A 21,926-nucleotide genomic window follows, 5' to 3' on the forward strand; every position below is an offset into this window, starting at 1 on the left:
TGCTTTCTCTCTCTCTCCCTTGTCAGATACTTCCAAGTTATCCTGGGATAAAAAACTTATCAAAGAAGATTTAGACAATACTTTAGATATGCTCAATGCCTATGAAAAATATTATCCAGATATAAAAACTGCTTTCGATTGTATTTTATATGAAACTCAAAATGGTTGGCAAGCAGTAATTGATATCAGTGAGAAGGTAAACCATATCTTATCGTACATTTTTTTTTGATTCATAATTATTATGAATATTTTCTGTTTTTTGATTGACAGGGCGATTTGGAAAAAGCTTTACATATCGGAGAATATATAAAAACCCATGAAATCAAAAATGTCGATGATTATCTATCGATTTCGGTGAATGTCCATGATGAAGGAGACGTTTTGGAAATTGTCGGAATGTGTTGTAAGTATCGTAGGGATATTAGCGAAAAATGGGGTACTACAATGGGGGGATAGAGAATGTGTTACACTTAAATGCCAGTAGCTGGCCCTTCCGGGATTTCAAAGTGTCAGTCAGCTGGGAGTTATCAGCAGCGTAGCAGGGAGTTACCTTGTGAGTCCACAGGTTGCGGAAAGTGGAATGCTTCGAAGGTATTTGGGGTAATTGCAGTGCCTGACAGTCAGGGTTATCGAAAAAAGATTTACAGTGAGAGTCCGGGTGCAACATCAAAATGTAAATTTGCCCATGAACATTCCATTAGGGACTAGGGGCAAATTTCTCACATATCTCTGAATGCTGTCCTATTCAAGTTTATAGCCGAGTCCGAACGGCGTGCCTGTGACACCTTTTTAAAGAGTTTTTACATGGCAAATTAACTCTCAAACGTACCAGCATTAGGAAGAGATAACCACCGTTGAAAAGTTTTTTGATATTCTCGCCAGAATTCGAACCCAGGCAATCAGCGTCATAGGCGGACGTGCTAACCTATACGCTACGGTGGCCTCAAACAACAGCTTGCTTAAATACTGAGTGTCTATGATAATCGAGCCGGTTCTACGTACCGGATTGACACGATAAAGTCCATGAACGGCATAGGCTGCTGCCTCAGTGTACAACAAACACACTGCTACAACAACAACAACAACGTTCCCGCAGCGATCGGTCCTATGGAATTATGAACCATATCATGTATGGAACTTGACGAAGATCGCCACCTCCACAGGCAAACAGATTCAGTTGACTGGTTGTTTTATGATTTCAATGAAAGTCAGCCATCCTACGCTTTTTGACGACATGGTCAAACGAACCTCCCACCAGACCCAGAATCTTTGTTAGAGAATTTTGGTTGTTGTTGTAGCAGTGTGTTATACACTGAGTCGGCAACCCTTGCCGATGAAGAACTCCATCGGGACAATCCGATACGTCCAACCGGCTGCCACGGGATTGGAGAATTTTTGGTGCCAGTCGTATGTGGAATTTAGGGATAAGATGTGGAAGTCCCTTATTGTTAAAAAAGGTGTTCCACTTGGTGGATTGAAATCTCCGGCCCTGTTTAACCTTTCCCACCAGACGGAATAAAAATTGAAATATTTATGGAAGTTGTACGACCAGGGCTTTGGGGCCTCGCCTATATGACATCTGGGAAAAATTATAGATTTTTGGAGCCAGTCGTATGTGGAAATTAAGCATAAAAAGTCGAGGCCCCGTGAAGTTAAACAGGGTGTTCCCCTAGGAAGGGTGATATATTCGGCACTGTTCAACCTCTAACTATACCGCTCCCACCAGACGGCATCGAGATCGTGTGATTTAAGGACGTTTGTACGACCAGGGCTTTGGGGCCTCGCCTATATGACATGTGGTATAGATTAACGTTTAACTCACCGATTTTATTTCGCTGCAAAAATTTCAAGATGTTTGCCACATTGTTCACTTCGTGGAAAGTGGAAATACATTTGGATGTGCTTTGATACCGTAACAACTCCGAGCACCAACTATTGCAAAATATTTGATTGCTTCCTCCGCTCGTGCTACTGCAATTTGAGATAGAGTTTAAAGTAGAATCAATGCCGTCAAGTCATTTGCTGGCAGCACTTGCTTTATGAACCGTGACGGACGGTCTCCTCATTTCTCATGTGGACCACCTCTACCAGGAAACAATAATCCTAATAATCCTGCTCACAGCACCACACAGGCTGGAACAGTTAGGTCCGATCTGTGTGGCGTTCATGGCTGTCATGAGAAGCTTAGCTGCGAGCTACCGGGCGGGTCCACAAGCGGCGGATGGTGGAATGCTCCATACAGAGTAGCTGCAATGGCAATCGCGGACAATTTTCTGCATCGAGCAGAGAGTCTCAGGTCCGATCTGTGTGGCGTTCATGGCTGTCACAAGAAGCTTAGCTGCGAGCTACCGAGCGGGTCCACAGGTGGCGGATAGTGGAATGCTCCATACAGAGTAGCTGCAACGGCAATCGCGGATAATTTTCTGTATCGAGCAGAGAGTCTTAGTGAGTGACATCGGCTCTTCCATAAATACTGAGTCCCTATGATGCTCGATGTGATAAGGCGTGTTATTGGCGACTTTTGATAACCAATTGCCACCCTGCTCCCGCGATGATCAGTCCTTTGGACCGGAACGAGCTTTCTCACCTACAGGAGCTTGACGAAGATCGCCACCTCCACATGAAAATGTGACTACAATAATAACAACAACCTACCTGTAAGTAGGCACACTTATATGTCTAAGTAATAACTACTGAACTTCAATTGCCGTCCAGAGACGTCCGTTTGTCTCTACATGAACGAGATAGCTTCTAGGTCAAGCAGCGTATTAGGAGGGTCTAAATTGCATTCACGAGAATGCAGTAGCGGACGCCTTAAATAGCTTCCGAGTGAATGGCGCCGCCCATGGCACTTGAAGGCATTCTATTTCGGTTGATGAAGCCACCTCAGTTCCTACTGGATTAGGATTGATGCCAAAGAGGTTAACAACGTAATCTGTTCGCCTGCTCAGCGTATCTTACTCCATTTAATACCATATCGATCTGGACGCACACCACCTAACGCACACCACCTAACGCCCACCACATAACGCACATAACCTAACGCACACCACCTATCGCACACCACCTAACGCACACCACCTAACGCACACCACCTAACGCACACCACCTAACGCACACCACCTAACGCACACCACCTAACGCCCACCACATAACGCACACCACCTAACGCCCACCACATAACGCACATAACCTAACGCACACCACCTAACGCACACCACCTAACGCACACCACCTAACGCACACCATCTAACGCACACCATCTAACGCACACCACCTAACGCACACCACCTAACGCACACCACCTAACGCACTCCACCTAATGCACACCACCTCGCAAAGTTCATCGATCTGAATATTTAACACCATCGCTTGATTTTCGATTGCTCTTCATTTACGGCTGCAGTTCTTAAACTATGCACTTTCGTGCTAGACTTGGTGGTCCGGGACGCTATTTGGGGCCCGAAGGGGGTTACGACCAAATCAAGGCAGGGGGCTACTTCGGTTACCAGGACTTGGTTTACTCACGGCGAGAATGAGGCACTAGGCCACCGTACCGCTTGGCCAATGTCTCAGTGGTTTTTGTGTCAAAACGTTGGCTATGCTAATCACCGAGACGTGATCCACTCATGGCGTCTGACGAAGAGGACGCAGAAGGCGACGTCGACACACTTTGTTTATTTTGTTGTTGCTACAAAAAGGTTGATACTAGGACAATAACTTACTCTGTAAGCTCGGCTTTCTGATGAAATGAACTAAGTGCGACTCTTGTGACCCACTGCTGTCAATGTTCGCAAAGCGCGTTGCAACATATTTCAGGCCAGAGAAAGATAACTCCGACCGATGATGCAGGCTGTTCTGCCACACCGAACAGAACAAAATTCCGGCTTTTTTTGCCTCTCCAATGACGAAAAAAGGACGAACGTACACTAAGGCGGTAGCCCTTGCCGATGAGTTTCAGTTCATTACTTCAGGGGCTCCTGCGCAAATTCAAATGCGCCGGTTACACCTCACCGACACCGACCGATGATGAAGGCGGTTCTGCCGCACCGAGCAGAACAAGATTCCGTCGTTCTTTTCAGTCCCGGCACGAACCAGAAGCTTGGGAAGAAAGCACACCGAGATGTGCCTCTCCCATGACGAAAAAAAGGACGAAGCGTACACTCAGGCGACAGCCCTTGCCGATGAGTTTCAGTTCAGGGGCTCCTGCGCAAATGCAAATTTGCCCGTAAACATTCCATTTAGGAATAGGGGCGAATTTATTTCCTGATAAATCTCAAGGTTAAGAGACTTAATTTTTATTGTCAAGATCGAACGGCTGGCCCGCAGAGCGATTGCACTTAGTAGAGAAGTTTACAGGCTGATTACCTGATGATGCTGATGCTTCTGTGTCTGTTGGATACCGGGTAAGAAACTGGCGCCTCGGTAGCCTCTTTATTTTCACGGTCACTTACCTTCATATCGTCAAGGCTGTGCTTAACACGAGACTGCTGAATATCTACGTGAGCAAATTTTTCTATAGAAATAAAATTTTGACAAAATTTTCTATAGAAATAAAATTTTGACAAAATTTTCTATAGAAAAAAAATGTTGACAAAATTTTCTATAGAAATAAAATTTTGACAAAATTTTCTATAGAAATAAAATTTTGACAAAATTTTCTATAGAAATAAAATTTTGACAAAATTTTCTATAGAAATAAAATTTTGGCAAAATTTTCTATTTTTTTTTTTTTTTTTTTTTTTTTTTTTTTTTTTTTTTTTTTTTTTTTTATTATTTTTATCATTTTCTTATTTTCTTACATTTTGGTTTTAAAAAAAAAAATTAAGTTCCCACGAAACCATTCGGTTTGTCTGCAGGATGGGATCTTAGCCAAGCTGTAATATTTATAACAAGATAATAATAAATTTCAAGATTTTACTAATTACATTTTTCTCAAAAATTGTACTAATAACAATACTTTTTAACATTTTAATTCATTAATTTTTAGTATGATAGTAGGTATTTCTTGACCATATTCATTCTTATTGCATTTTTGTTCGTATTTAATATGTCTAATGGTAATTTATTTAGCAGAGTTGGTAGAGTTGTGATGAGTGAGAGTTTGCCGTAGTCGTTGTTGTGTCTTGGTATATGATATTTTCCATTGAGCCTACTTCGGGTGTTTCTTGTGTGTTGTATGTGTTTTAAAAAATCAGAGTTGTAGAATTCACGACATATAGTCGCGTTGTATATGCCTTCAATGTTAAGGATGCCAAGTAATTTAAAGAGATTATGATCCATTGGCGCGTTTTGGTTGGTTTGTATGGTTTTGTTGTTTTTATACAGGAATTTTACAAGTCGGTTTTGGTACTTTTGAAGCAGCCTACATTGCTTTGACTTGCCCCAAGCCGTAATTCCATGTCGTAATTGTGATTCGACTAGAGAGAAATAGGCTTGCTTTAAGACATAGTATGGTGAGCAGTTGCTTAGATGGTATAGAGCAAACATGGACCTTCGTAGTTTTTTGGTAAGTTGTTCGATTTGTACTTTCCATTTGAAATTATGGTCTAGGTGCACTCCCAAATATTTATATGTAGGAACTAGTTCAATCTTTGTTGTACAATAATCGTCACTGCCGCTCAGTTGTGTTTGATGTAGACAGTTAAAATCGTGAAAGATTATCTCAATATCTGCATGCGGAATGTGTCGAGGTCTAATGTGCATTATTTTTGTTTTGCTGGAGTTTATTATAAGGCCATTGTCGTGGCACCATTTACATACTGCATTAAACTCAGATTGCATAACTTTTTCTGCCTCTTTTACGTCTTTGTGTGCAACGACTATTGCAGTGTCGTCCGCATATGAGAACATTTCGCTATTATTCAGTAATTTCACCATTTCGTTTGTATAGATAATATAGAGTATTGGACCCAATTTCGAACCCTGCGGTACTCCGTAGCTTGTTGTTATGTGACTGCTCATCGTATTATCTATTTTTACCCGATACTTTCTGCAGTTCAGATAACTTTTGAACCAGTTTAGGCAATTGCCTCTTACTCCAGATTTTTCTAATGTGTTCAGTAGCTGGGTATGTGACAGGGTGTCGAATGCTTTGCTAAAATCTATAAATAAAACAAGGCAATGGTTTTTATTATCAAGATTTCTATTAATGCAGTTAGAGAAATATCCGAGAAGCTGATTTATATTCTTTTCCTTTTGGAATCCATACTGGTTATCGCTTAATACTTTATATCTCTTCAGGAAGCTAGTTAGTCGTCTCACCATGATTTCTTCTAATACCTTTTCTATAACAGATAGAATAGAAATAGGTCTATAGTTGTTAAAGTCAGCTTTACTACCGTTCTTGTATATTGGCCGTACTATTGAAGTTTTTAAGAGATCGGGAACAATTGAGTTATTAAGGCTTCTGTTTATGAATTCGGTAATAATTGGTGTGAGATATCCCGCACCTGCTTTTAAATCCACAGCCCTCACGCTATCAATCCCTGCACTTTTCCTTTCGTTTAGTGTTTTCAATATATTATAAACCTCTTCTTCGCTGGCTTCTTCAACGAATATGGTATTACTTAAGCTGGTACTTAGACTTGGGCTGGTTTTTATAGGGCAAATGTGAATTATTTTATTCACATTTTTTTCAAGTGTAGTGGCAAATTCTTCTGTTAGTTCTTTAGTATTTTCGGTTGAAAATTTTTTCTTAATAGTTTCATCTATATTTTGAATTTTTTTACCTGTTATTTTATTTATAATTTGCCATGTTCCGCGTATGTTGTTTTTATTTTGCAAAAATTGATTGTAATTGTATTGATTTTTTGAATAGATTATCATTTTATTTAGTTTATTATTGAAGGTTTTATATATATTTTCATTACTTTTGTTGTTTTTGTTCTTCAACCATTTTTTGTGTAATTTATCCCGTATTTCGCAACATTTAAGTATTTCGTTGTTTAACCACGGATGCGGATTTCGTTTTTTAATTTGGTTTTTTACAGTGTATTCGCACTTTTTATATATTTCTTCGAATTTCGTATAAATTTTGTTAAATAAGTCATTGGCGTTGTTTGTTTGGTCTATTATCATTTTCCAGTCTGTATCTTTAACCAATTGGTTAACTTTTCTATTATTAAGTTTAACTTTTGTATTACCCTGTGCATTGTCTCCTTTGCTTATTTTAATTTTTTCGTTTATATGATCCAAGCATCCCATTATTGCATAGTGATCGGCTATTGCTGTGTTTATTATGGCTGCATATGCCCTTTCTCTTTTTCTATTACATCTTATAAAGAGATGATCTATACATGTATTGGTTCTTTTATTTGTGTCTTCTCTTGTTGTCTCTTTGATCATACATTGCAGACCGTGCGAAGAGAGCAATCCAAGGTAGTTAATTGTCGTAGTGTTGTTTTTTTTAATATCGATGTTAATATCTCCCAAAACTATCAGCTCGTGTTTTTTGTTTACATTGTTAATGTGTTCATCCAATTCTTTTAGGAACTGTTTGATGCTAAGCTTTGGTGGTCGATAGATTGGTATGATGGTAATGTTTTTGTTTTGTGCAACAGTGATGTCTATTCTCAAAGACTCTGCTGTGTTCATATGAATTTGTACTTGTTGGTATTCTGTGTTCTCATTAATATAAACAGCAATCCCTCCTCCTCCTCTTCCCTCTCTATTTAAAAATATAGAGTCGAAGCCTTCGATTTCATAAAAAGTGTTTTCATCTCTTGTTATATTTATTTCTGTTAATATTATTAGTCGTGTTTTACTAAGAATATTTTTCGTTTGGGCCAATAAAGTGTTAAAGTTTTTTCGCAATGATCTTATATTTATATGAAGTATTGAAAAAGGATAATTCATAATTTCATTTTTAATTTCGCTGAAATTGTTTATAATTTCGCGTGTGTAATTCATTTTAATTTAAAAAAATAAGTTTTTCGACGCCAAAAGCAATGTTTTGTGTACTTTATTTTTTATGTATGTATGTTTAAAAAAACGTTTAGAGCTCTAGCTCGCCAAGGGGAAAACACAAACTGTTTTTTTTTTATTATTTTTTTTTTTTTTTTTTTTTAATTTCGATTTGTGTGTTTAATTGAATTTTTATTTATTTCAGTTGGTAATCGATTCCAAGTCTGATGCATTATATAAAATTATAAAAGATGAGCTTTCGTTTTTCCTCGCATAAATAACACCATTTCGCACCCATACAAACTTCCAACCATTTTCTTTTGCCTTCATCTTTGCAGCCCACAAAAGGCGCCTATTGTGCATAGTCAGCTCATCATTAATATAAATAAAATTTTGACAAAAAAAAAAAAAAAATTTTCTATAGAAATAAAATTTTGACAAAATTTTCTATAGAAATAAAATTTTGACAAAATTTTCTATAGAAATAAAATTTTGACAAAATTTTCTATAGAAATAAAATTTTGACAAAATTTTCTATAGAAATAAAATTTTGACAAAATTTTCTATAGAAATAAAATTTTGACAAAATTTTCTATAGAAATAAAATTTTGACAAAATTTTCTATAGAAATAAAATTTTGACAAAATTTTCTATAGAAATAAAATTTTGACAAAATTTTCTATAGAAATAAAATTTTGACAAAATTTTCTATAGAAATAAAATTTTGACAAAATTTTCTATAGAAATAAAATTTTGACAAAATTTTCTATAGAAATAAAATTTTGACAAAATTTTCTATAGAAATAAAATTTTGACAAAATTTTCTATAGAAATAAAATTTTGACAAAATTTTCTATAGAAATAAAATTTTGACAAAATTTTCTATAGAAATAAAATTTTGACAAAATTTTCTATAGAAATAAAATTTTGACAAAATTTTCTATAGAAATAAAATTTTGACAAAATTTTCTATAGAAATAAAATTTTGACAAAATTTTCTATAGAAATAAAATTTTGACAAAATTTTCTATAGAAATAAAATTTTGACAAAATTTTCTATAGAAATAAAATTTTGACAAAATTTTCTATAGAAATAAAATTTTGACAAAATTTTCTATAGAAATAAAATTTTGACAAAATTTTCTATAGAAATAAAATTTTGACAAAATTTTCTATAGAAATAAAATTTTGACAAAATTTTCTATAGAAATAAAATTTTGACAAAATTTTCTATAGAAATAAAATGTTGACAAAATTTTCTATAGAAATAAAATTTTGACAAAATTTTCTATAGAAATAAAATTTTGACAAAATTTTCTATAGAAATAAAATTTTGACAAAATTTTCTATAGAAATAAAATTTTGACAAAATTTTCTATAGAAATAAAATTTTGACAAAATTTTCTATAGAAATAAAATTTTGACAAAATTTTCTATAGAAATAAAATTTTGACAAAATTTTCTATAGAAATAAAATTTTGACAAAATTTTCTATAGAAATAAAATTTTGACAAAATTTTCTATAGAAATAAAATTTTGACAAAATTTTCTATAGAAATAAAATTTTGACAAAATTTTCTATAGAAATAAAATTTTGACAAAATTTTCTATAGAAATAAAATTTTGACAAAATTTTCTATAGAAATAAAATTTTGACAAAATTTTCTATAGAAATAAAATTTTGACAAAATTTTCTATAGAAATAAAATTTTGACAAAATTTTCTATAGAAATAAAATTTTGACAAAATTTTCTATAGAAATAAAATTTTCTATAGAAATAAAATTTTGACAAAATTTTCTATAGAAATAAAATTTTGACAAAATTTTCTATAGAAATAAAATTTTGACAAAATTTTCTATAGAAATAAAATTTTGACAAAATTTTCTATAGAAATAAAATTTTGACAAAATTTTCTATAGAAATAAAATTTTGACAAAATTTTCTATAGAAATAAAATTTTGACAAAATTTTAATAAAATTTGACAAAACCTAAAAAAAATAAGATAACAATTTTTAAAATTCATATTTCAAAATAAAATCATTACGAAACTGTTTTTAAGTTTTTTTATTGTAGTGTTTTATGTGTAATGTGACCATCATTTTCTTTTTGTATCTCTTTTCTAGCTTCCCATGGCACTCATGTGGCTTCCATTGCCAGTGGCAATCATGCTTCCAATGATCTCAATGGTGTAGCGCCCAATGCTAAAATTGTCTCCCTCACCATTGGCGATGGACGTTTGGGCTCCATGGAAACGGGCACTGGTCTTGTGCGCGCCGTGATGAAAATCATGGAACTTTGTCGTACTGGCAGAAAAGTTGATGTCATCAATATGAGTTATGGTGAACACTCCCATTGGTCCAATTGCGGGTAAGAGATTTGTTTTGCGCAGTGCATAACTTCGTTTGTTCTATTTGCAGTTTCAATAGAAGAATTAGCACTTGAGTCCAATCTTATGAAATTTCCTTTGAATTCTTTTGCAATAATTCCTTTTTGTTTCACATAATCCTAAATACAACCAACCAACTGCAACAACTACAAACTATAAATCAAGATATCCTGATGCAATTGATAAGAAACGACGTAGAAAAAGAAAACCTTACTTAAGGTAATTGTTTTTTTGTTTCTTGTTGGCTGCACTTTTCCTCTGTGTTGTTGTTGTTTCCTATGTGATTGAATGTGTGTGGCTCACTGGATGGTTGTTTTAGGCAAAACCAGGAGCGGAGTTTAAGGGCCATGAGAAGTCAAACAATTTTTAAAGTATCCATTACAAATTCCTTCAGGAAAAACAAATGTCACATACCACTTTCTTACATGCGGAGAGCTTCATATAACAGTCAATAGATCGTAGGACAGTTTACTGAATCTGAAAATCAGCAGGGTGGTTAAAGACAAAGCACTTGAAGCAATGTGACTTCATAGTTGTCATTAGCAAACTGTGGTCTACTGTTAAGTTGCTTTTGAACCCCAGCAAGAAAGATGAACTCAGGAACTCAGTCGGTTATTCAACCGAAAATTTATTAAGCATTCCGTGTGTGTGAAAAGGCAAGGAGAAAAACCATTCGTCGTATTCGTAGTCTTTGAGTATATGAACAACCATCACAACATATCATGGATCAAATCATACGCAGCTCCCAGTTGTCCAAAGCGCTGGGACCAAAAACAAAACTCTACATTGAAGCTCAATGACAAGGGACCTCCTTTTTATACCTCTTTGGAGAGAAGTTTTACATGGCATAGTACCTCACAAATGTTGCCAGCTTTAAGAGGGGAAAACCACCGTTGAACATTTTTCTGATGGTCTCGCCAGGATTCAAACCCAGGCGTTCAGCGTCATTGGCGGACATGCTAACCTCTGTGCTACAGTGGCCTCCAATTTTAAGTGCCTTAACTTAACTCGTAGAGAAAGTACCGTTTTGTACGTTTTAGTACCAAAATGTACGAATTTCAAAAAAATCTTCATGTTGCCAGGTATATACTGTCAAGGTGTACCAGCATCCCAAATAACAGAGCTCTAGCTCAATCCGTAAAGGAAGCACTTTTCTGTATATTTTAGTACCCAAATTTAAGAATCTCCAAAAAATCGACATGTTGCCAGATATATGCTGTTAAGGTGTATCTGTATCCCAAATAACGGAGCTCTAGTTCAATCCGTAAAGAAATTAAAATGTTGTACGTTTTAGTACCAAAATGTACGAATTTCAAAAAAATCTTCATTTTGCCAGATATATACTGTCAGGGTGTATCTGCATCCCAGATAATAGAGCTCTAGCTCAATCCGTAAAGAAAGTACTTTTCTGTACATTTTAGTACCCAAACGTACGAATTTCAAAAAAATTTTCATGTTGCCAGATAAATACTGTCTGGGTGTACCTGCATCCCAAATAACAGAGCTCTAGCTCAATCCGTAAAGAAAGTACTTTTCTGTACATTTTAGTACCCAAACGTACGAATTTCAAAAAAATCTTCATGTTAATAAACCGATCTCCCTATTTGACTTCTTGAACCTCTGGAAGCCGCAATTTTTATCCGCTTTGGATGAAATTTTGCATGCGGTGTTCTGTTATGACTTCCAACAACTGTACCGGGAACGGTCTACATCGGTATATAACCTGATATGGCTCCCATATACACAGATCTCCCGATTTGACTTCTTGAGTCCTTACAAGCCGCAATTTTTGTCCGATTTGACTGACATTTTGCATGTGATATTCTGTTATGACTTCCAACAACTGTGCCAAGTACGATCCAAATCCGTCTACAACTTGGTATAGCTCCCATATAAACCGATCTCCCGATTTGACTTCTTGAGCCCCTGGAAGCCTAAATTTTCATCGAAGTTGGCTGAAATTTTGCACATAGTGTTTTGTTGTGACTTCCAACAACTGTGCCAAGTACCGTCCAAATCGTTCTATAAACTGATGTAGTTCCCATATAAACCGATTTTCCGATTTGACTTCTAGAGTCCCTGGAAGCCGCAATTTTTGTCCGATTTGGTTGAAATTTTGCACATAGTGTTTCGTTGTGACTTCCAGCAACTGTGCCAAGTACGGTTCATATCGGTCAAGAACCCATATAAACCGATCTCCCGATTTGACGTCTTGAGCCCCTGTAAGTCTAAATTTTCATCCGATTTGGCTGAAATTTTGCATATAGTGTTCCGTTGTGACTTCCGACAACTGTGCCGAGTACCGTCCAAATCGGTCTATAACCTGATATAGCTCCCATATAAACCGATCTCCCGATTTGACTTCTTGAGCCCCTGGAAGCCGCAATTTTTGTCCGATTTGGCTTAAATTTTGCACATAGTGTTTCGTTGTGACTTCCAACAACTGTGCTAAATCGGTCCATAACCAGATATAACTCCCATTTTTTAGCAGAATCCATGGCGGTTGGTTCCCAAGATTCGGCCGGCCGAACTTAGCACACTTTTACTTGTTAGTACTTTCGCTGTATATTTCTAGATAACATTAACATTCGTTCCATCAACCGTTGTTGACATACATATGTATGACAGTATAACCTAAAAAACAAAATCAAGTTGATTTTTTTTCTTAAGAAAAAAATATGACGCCCACCAGTTAATATAAAAAAAATTATACATATATTCCACCTTTCCCTGTGAAAAACACTTCAACTTTTTCATACACTGAGTACATAGTAAATTATCATGACTGAGCAGATTCGTTCACAACTGCCTTTCTATATTATTTCTATTTCGATCTTTACACATAATACCATCCTTTTACTATTTTTTTTTTACCAATTGACACTGAAAGTACATTCTCTCCCGATTCAAGTAACATTTAAAAAATTTTTTTTCAACCTTATTATTTTTTACGCTTTTCATGTTAGCAATCAATCATTAACGCGTCTTTTTTTGTGTACATATGTATGTATATAGATAGATAAACTATTCTTATAAAAATGTTTTCATTGAATGTATACACAGAAAAAAAAATTTAAAAATCAATCATAAAATGTTGAGAATTAATGAAGAAATATATGCAAGACTTTTTCTCCTGCACTTCTTATAGTATAACAATATAGCAACCCTGCTTGTACATTAATTTGCAACTCTGTTACTTCTCTCATATTGACATTAGTGTTCATTTTGATGTCTGCCAATAAAGTTCGTTTTAAGCACAACAGATGGAGCTTCATCACCAAAAATTGAATTAAGTTCATCGATGCACTGTTGTTAAGTTAATTCACGTCGAAAGTTGTAAAAAAAAGCACACAAAAATGTTCACGATCAAAATTATGGTTGCTAGAGCTCAAAAATGTCATATCAGATGAATAATATATATGGGAGCTATATCTAAAACTGAACCGATTTTGATAAAATTATGCACACATGTTGGAACACTAACTAGAACGTCTTAAGCAACATCTTGTAAAGATCAGACTAAAATTATGGCGACTAGAGTCTAAAAATGTCATATCATATGAAAAAAATGATGTCGTATCATATGAAAAATATATATGGGAGCTATATCTAATACTGAACCGATTTTGATAAAATTATACACACATGTTGGTACATTAAATGGACCAACATGTAAAGATCGGACCAAAATTATGGCCACTAGAGCCTTAAAAGGGCATATCGGATGAAATATATATATATGGGATCTATATCTTAATCTGAACCGATTTTGTTCAAAATCAATAACGTATGTCCTAGGACTAAAGAAGTAACTTATGCAAAATTTTACGATAATCGGACAGCAAATGCGACCTGTACCTTGATTACAAAAATATCGAATATCGAAAGAAAAGGAGAAAAAATTTTTAAGTCGAGAGGCGCGGATTTGTATTAAATTTTAGATACATGGTTTCTTCGGAGAAACTTCTTAGAATTGTATACAGTTTTCGTTTTTGCCATACGATTTAAAATTTTTTTTTCATTAATACAAAACAACCCGGCCTAATGTATAACCTCAAAAATGTCAATCTTTACGATAGAGCTGTCAGTTGGCAGATTGCAATACAAGAGTTGTCAATGAATTGACCGTTATTGTTTAATTGCAAAAGATAAAATTTTCAATTACATTTTCTATTGCAAATTTTTTAAGATACAATACAAAAAAAGATTGAATCAAATAATTTTTTTTAATAGAAAATTTAAAAATTTTCAATCACGATGGTAATTGAAAAAAAATTCAGCTTCAATTAAAATAAAGATTGAATCACTTAATTATTTGATTGAAAATAACGAAAATATCAATCACGATCGTAATTGAAAAAAGTTCAAATTCAAATAAAACAAGTTAAAGCGTGCTAAGATCCTCCGGGCCGAATTTTAAATACCTTCCACCATTGATCGCATTTGTCAAGTTATTTGAATGACTTTTTCAAATAGAAAAACACCAGTCATAGAAAAACACCGTCTTCAAAATTGCAGGCAAATCGAGTAAAAATTGCGCCCTCCAGAGGCTCAAAAAGTCAAACTGGGAGATCGGTTTATATGACAGCTTTATCAGGTTATATACCGATTAAGACCATACATCCAGCAGTTGCTGGATGTCATACCAAAACAATATATGCAAAATTTCAACCATATTGGATAAGAATTGCCCCCTCTAGAAGCACAAGAAGTCCAATCGCGAGATCGGTTTATATGGTGGCTATATAAGTTATGGAATAATTTAGACCATACTTGAAACAGTTATTGGAAGTCAAAATAGAACACTTCATGCAAAATTTCGGCCAAATTGGATAAGAATTGCGCCTTTTAGAAGCTCAAGAAGTCAAGACCCAAGATCGGCTTATACGGCAGCTACTTCAGGTTATAGACCGATTTGAACCACTCTTATATACCAGCTGTTGGACGTCATACCAAAACGACATATGCAAATTTCAACCATATAGGATAAGAATTGCGCCCTCTAGAAGCCCAAGAAGTCTAATCGGGAGATCGGTTTTATGGCGGCTATGTAAGGTATGGTCTGATTTAGACAATACTTGACACAATTGTTGGCAGTCATAACAAAACACGTCTTGCAAAATTTCGGCCAAATCAGATAGGAATTGCGCCCTCCAGAGGCTAGAGAAGTCTAAACGATTTGTCTCATTTACAATTTACATATGGCCCGATATATAACAGTGTTACTAACAGAATGACGAAATTAGTATACCCCCATCCTATGGTGAAGGGTTTAAAAATGAATGAATCAATTAATTTTTTGATTGAAAATTGCCTTTTTTTATTTTCAATTGAAAAAATTTTCGTGAAATATTTTCCGCCAAACAATAAAATATCATGACTGAACAGAATCGTTCATAACTGATTGGCTTTTCAAATTCCACTTCGATTTTTACCCGTTGGAGTTGTTGTCGTTGTTCTTAATGTAATAACGCCCGCGCACTCCATACTGTCTTAAAAATTAGTTTAAAATGCCCACATTACAGTATGCAGTCGAAGCTATTGACTGACTTCCAATGTAAACAACAATAAGGATACGAAAATCACTCGCCATCATAGCACCCTCACACTTTCACCTATTAACTGCTCTCATAGTTTGATATGAATATGCATAAAATATTGACACCTAAGAAAAAAGCAACAACAACTCGCTAGTTTTCTTCCTTTTGTTGATAAATGCGATTTTTTTACTGTTGTTGCCCTACCTAAATTATTTGAACAACCAGCAAATCATGTATCATATAATTTCAATTTATATAAAATTTATAAGCATCCAACCAGTCGTCTACTTATAATACAAATTAGCTTCATTTTTTATTCCACTCAAATCTTAATATGCCGACATAATAACCACACAGTTATGCGTGGCCTAAGTTACCATTGCCCATATTTAACACCCTCACGTAAATAGTAATCTCTTTTAACAATCCCAATGCCACGCACATCTAACTGTTCTCTTACTCTCACCTTTTGAATGCACTCATAGCATGTCATTGCATTCATACAATTAAATGATGCTTATGTAAAAAGCAACAACAATTTTCTGACGATGACGTCACAACGCATATCACTCATCCCCACAACACCGGCAAAGTATATTCTATATTAAGCTACTTATCTTACTCTCATCTATTGGCCCCATATCTAACACCCACACATAAATAGTGATCTCTTTTAACAATGTCAATGCCACGCACATCTGTTCTCTTACTCTCACCTTTTGAATGCTCTCATTGAAAGCCCTTGCATTCATACAATTAAATGATGCTACTGTAAAAAGCAACAACAATTTTCTGACGATGACGTCACAACCCATATTACTCACCCCCACAACACCGGCAAAGTAAAGCATATTCTATATTAAGCTCATTCAACTGCTACTTCTCCTACTCTCATCTACTGGCTCCATATCTAACTCCCACACATAAATAGTGATCTCTTTTAACAATGCCAATGCCACGCACATCTGTTCTCTTAGTCTCACCTTTTGAATGCTCTCATAGCATGTCATTGCATTCATAAAATTAAATGATGTTTATGTAAAAAGCAACAATTTTCTGACGATGACGTCACAACCCATATCACTCTCCCCCACAACACCGGCAAAGTAAAGCATATTCTATATTAAGCTCATTCAACTGCTACTTCTCTTAATCTCATCTACTGACCCCATATTCAAACCCTTACATAAATAGTGATCTCTTTTAACAATCCCAATACCACGCACATCTAACTGTTCTCTTACTCTCACCTTTTGAATGCTCTCATAGCATGTCATTGCATTCAATGATGCTACTGTAAAAAGTAACAACAATTTTCTGACGATGACGTCACAACCCATATCACTCACCCCCACAACACCGGCAAAGTAAAGCATATTCTATATTAAGATCATTCAACTGCTCATCTCTCTCTCTCTCTCGCTCTCATCTACTGGCCCCATATTTAACACTCACACATAAATAGTGATCTCCTTTAACAATGCCAATGCCACGCACACAGTCATTCAAACAGTCAATCACGCGACTCTTTTATGTATAGAGAGAGATCAAGGTAAGATGGCCATTGGTTATTTAAAGGCGCCAATTACTCGCCCTGTCGTATCGTGCATTATAGGCACTTAGCATTTAAGCAGTCGCCGGTGCTGCACGGCCTCTCACGCAGACTCCACTCGATACAATTAATTATCCGCGAATGCAGTTTCAGCTGTTCCGTATACTTATGGAGCTTTCCACCATGCGCAACCTGTGGACCCGTCTGAGCTACTTGTTATAAAGATGAACACCACACAAAACGGAGCTGAAAGTTGCACCCCGTGCCGAGGTCATCCCTTATGTATTCCAGACCTGTTATAAGGGTTTGGTAATTGAGACTGTGCCAATGACACCTCTTTGTAATGGGAAATGTAGGCCTGTGTCTAGGCTATAGTCTTTTAACAAGGCCTGACTTGATTTCTGCCTCTGGGAAGTTACTAAACACTAATACCAATCTCTATTCAACTAAACTCAAAGTTAGTCCTTGTATCCTTTGTAGCTGTTACGTTAACCCAACCAAACGATATTCTCTCATTGCCACATACCGAGAAGAAAAAGAATCCAAAGGAAATTTCCCAAAGTATTTTTTTAGTTTTTTTATTTTTCTTTTCTATTTTCATGTTAAGCATTTCCTTTGACTTGCAATGGGAAATGAAAAAGTTCGCTCTCATCTGCTTGCTCTGGCTATTTAACTTTATTCTGCTTTTGTTGTTGTTATTTTCGTTTTTCTTGTTTAGCCGCATTGGTGAACTTATGAGTGAAGTTGTTAATAAATATGGCGTTGTATGGGTGGCCTCCGCGGGTAATCATGGCCCAGCCCTTTGCACTGTGGGCACCCCACCCGACATAGCCCAACCAAGTTGCATTGGAGTGGGTGCCTATGTTTCGCCACAAATGATGGAAGCCGAATATGCGTTGCGTGAAAAGCTGCCGGCCAATTGTTATACCTGGACATCCCGAGATCCCTGTATTGATGGTGGTCAAGGCGTAACGGTATGTGCTCCTGGTGGAGCTATAACATCCGTGCCACAATTCACCATGAGTAAATCCGTTCTAATGAATGGCACATCCATGGCAGCACCTCATGTGGCTGGTGCCATAGGTAAGTAGTAGTATTAGGTGTTTAAGCTTTAATCGCCCAAACGAGGGGGAAGTGGAGAGTGAAAGGCTGGGGCAATAATGTAACACTTGAATAAACGTCTTTGTTGCCTTTCATTCCATTTCCTGTTATGTTGGCTGGCACTTTTTTTCTCATTTATTTGCCTATTTGTTTGCCTTTGACTTTGTTTTCGTTTGTGTTGTTTTTTTTTTCTCTCACTCTTCGTTACAGCCTTGCTCATCTCGGGTTTGAAACAACGTAAGGTTGCCTATTCACCCTTTAGCATAAAACGTGCCATTTGTGCTACTGCCACCAAATTGGGTTATGTTGATCCCTTTGCTCAAGGCAGTGGACTTTTGAATGTGGAAAAGGCTTTCGAGCATTTGATGGAGCATGATAAGGCAGCCGAGAATATGTTAAGGTATGTGTAGGTGCATGTGTGTGTGCGTGTGTGAGCGCTTTATAAGTATCCATGTCCATTCATGTGTGTATTTACATTGCTATTTAGTTATATCCTTACAATTGTCCTGTGGCTGCGTGTGTGTGTGTGTGTGTGTGGATGTGTGTGTGCAAGTCTGTCCTGCTTGTTACTTAAATATTTAGCAATTTAGTTAGCAAGTCCTAATACAACACAATTACACACATATGAATGCCCACACCTACACACTCGCACACTCACATATATACGGACACAAATTATCCTTGTTCACAACACCATAAAGAACATCTAGTTAAGGGGGACGTTTTTATATACTGTTGCCATTTTCAGATTCTCTGTACGTTGCGGCCCCAACAATGCCAAAGGTATTCACATACGTGAGGGAGTCCTAAAGAAACCCTACGAGTTTAATGTCAATATTGAACCGGTCTTTTTCAATGATACGGAAGCTGGTAAGTAATTTTAATCAAATAAAATTTGTTGCTAAAAGGTGATAACAACATGTCAATTGTATTGACGTAGGTTAAAAATGTAAATGATAGATTTTCGCTTTTCTAAGTTCCCCTTTGTTTTCTTTGTTAAGCAAATGGGATGAGACATTTTTGCATTTGAATGGTTTTGCTTGCAATCAAGCTTTCACTTTATGGTGCTAAGCTAAATCACTACATCCTCTTTCCTTTTATGTTTACTAATGAGTGAAGCATCCTTGGTGTTTAATGTCAAGAAAATACAGCATAGATTAGCTTTATTTGGCAGCCACTTTAAAAGTCCAGCTCAATTTGATACAAATATTAGGTCTTTATTGAGATACCGTCATGCTCTTATGAGTGGGCAATCACGTTCCAGTTTATTGCGTGGTGTTATGGCGCCAATAATTCGCCTTGTCATATCGAAAATCATAGGCACTCAGTATTTAAGCAAGAGACGGAGCCGGCCGGTCTCTCACTGTGACTCTCCACTCGATACCGCTGATTGTTCGCGATTGCAGTTGCAGCTACTACATATGGAGCATTCCACTATCCGCAACCTGTGGGCGCATCCGGTAGCTCCCAGCTAAGCTGCTCGTGATATAGAGAAAAACCACACAGATTTGAGTTAAAAATTCCAGCTTGTGTGGTAAAATTGCAAATTTTGCTCATGATCATTCCAAGGAACATGGGGCAAACTTCCCACATATCAATGAGTGCAGTCCGATTCAAGTTCTAAGCTCAATGATAAGGTGCCTCCTTTTTATAGCCGAGTCTGAACGGAGTGCCGCAACCTGTGGGCGCATCCGGTAGCTCCCAGCTAAGCTGCTCGTGATATAGAGAAACACCACACAGATTTAAGTTAAAAATTCCAGCTTGTGTGGTAAAATTGCAATTTTTGCCCATGATCATTCCAAGGAACATGGGGCAAACTTCTCACATATCAATGAGTGCAGTCCGATTCAAGTTCTAAGCTCAATGATAAGGGGCCTCCTTTTTATAGCCGAGTCTGAACGGAGTGCCGTAGTGCGACACCTCTTTGGAGAGAAGTTTTACATGGCATAGTACCTCACAAATGTTGCCAGCATAGGAGGGGAAAACCACAGATGAAAATTTTTTCTGATGGTTTCGCCAGGATTCGAACCCAGGCGTTCAGCGTCATAGGCGGACATGCTAACCTCTGCGCTACGGCGGCCTCCAGCTTGTGTGGTGCTCATAGTTTTCCCGTGCTTGGGTGCAATCCATGCTAGTTGCAGCTTGTGTGGTGCTCATAGTTATCTCGTGCTGGGGTGCAATCAATGCTAGGGCTTGCCAATTTGCCCATGAACATTCCATTAAGGAACAGGGACAAACTTCTTACATATCAATGAGTGCTGTTCGATTCAAAATTTTAGCTCAATGTTAAAAGGGGCCTACTTTTTACAGCCAAGTCCGAACGGCGTGCCGCAATGGGACACCTCTTTGGGGAGAAGTTTTTAAATGGCTTAGTACCTCAAAAATGTTGCCAGCTTTAGGAGGGGATAACTTCTAAGGTTATCTTACCAGGATTCGAAACCAGTCTTTAAGCGTCATAGGCGCACATGCTGACCTCTGCGCTTCAGTGGGCTTATCAAATGGAAATCACCCAACTAGACTAGAGAGGAGGGAGAAACCCTTCAGCGCTTTGGAGAACGGTCTGTATGACTCCCCTTTACTTGGGTTCTTTCCGGATTCATTTGCGGGATCACTTTGCCCAGGTTCCAGACATAGGGATTATGAGAGTGCATAGAAATAGGTTGACTCCCGGTACACTCAGTTTCTCTAGCATCCTTGAACAAATTTCGTCAGGGCTCAAATGTTGCCAGCATTAGGTGGTGATAAACTCTTGCGTTATCTCGCCTTGATTCGAACCTAGTCTTTAAGCGTCATAGGCGCATATGCTAACCTCTGCGCTTCTGTGGGCTTATCAAATGGAAATCACCCAAATAGACTAGAGAGGAGGGAGAAATCCTATAGCGCTTTGTAGAAAGAGATGGGTCTGTACGACTCTCCTTTACTCGGGTCCTTTCCAGATTTAATTGTGGGATCACTCTGCCCAGGCATCGAGATTATGAGAGAGCTCAGAGATAGGTTGAGGACCTGTGTTATATACTCGACTCCCGACACATTCAGTTTCTCTAACATCCTTGAAAAAATTTCGTCAGGGCTCAAATGTTGCCAATATTAGGAGGGTTATCTCGCCATGATTCGAAACCAGTCTTTAAGCGTCATAGTAGCATATGCTAAACTCAGCGTTTCTGTGAGCTTATCAAATGGAAATCACCCAATTAGACTAGGGAGGAGGGAGAAATCCTTTAGCGTTTTGTAGAAGGGAGATCGGTCTGTATGACTCTCCTTTACTTGGGTTCTTTCCAGATTCAATTGCGGGATCACTTTCCCATGTTCCAGGCATCGGGGCAATAGAGTGCTCAGAGATAGGTTGAGGACCTGTGTCATTAACTCGACTACCGGTACATTCAGTTTCTCTAGCATCCTTGAACAAATTTCGTCTGGGCTCAAATGTTGCCAGCATTAG

The 21,926-nt window shown here is 36.9% G+C and overlaps 1 protein-coding gene across 1 annotated transcript in view; it reads left to right on the top strand.

The window, feature by feature from the left end:
• Positions 1–21,926, top strand: part of LOC106085193 (tripeptidyl-peptidase 2) — a 237,803-nt gene that overhangs the window by 1,166 nt on the left and 214,711 nt on the right. Inside the window, exons 4-9 of the mRNA XM_059368489.1 lie at positions 27–196; positions 271–403; positions 10,032–10,275; positions 18,105–18,469; positions 18,698–18,887; positions 19,236–19,357. Coding sequence (XP_059224472.1) covers positions 27–196; positions 271–403; positions 10,032–10,275; positions 18,105–18,469; positions 18,698–18,887; positions 19,236–19,357 — 1,224 coding nt within the window. The remainder of the gene's footprint in view (positions 1–26; positions 197–270; positions 404–10,031; positions 10,276–18,104; positions 18,470–18,697; positions 18,888–19,235; positions 19,358–21,926) is intronic.

Source organism: Stomoxys calcitrans, chromosome 5, assembly GCF_963082655.1.
Source record: "Stomoxys calcitrans chromosome 5, idStoCalc2.1, whole genome shotgun sequence".
In the NCBI taxonomy this organism is placed as follows: Eukaryota; Metazoa; Arthropoda; class Insecta; order Diptera; family Muscidae; genus Stomoxys; species Stomoxys calcitrans.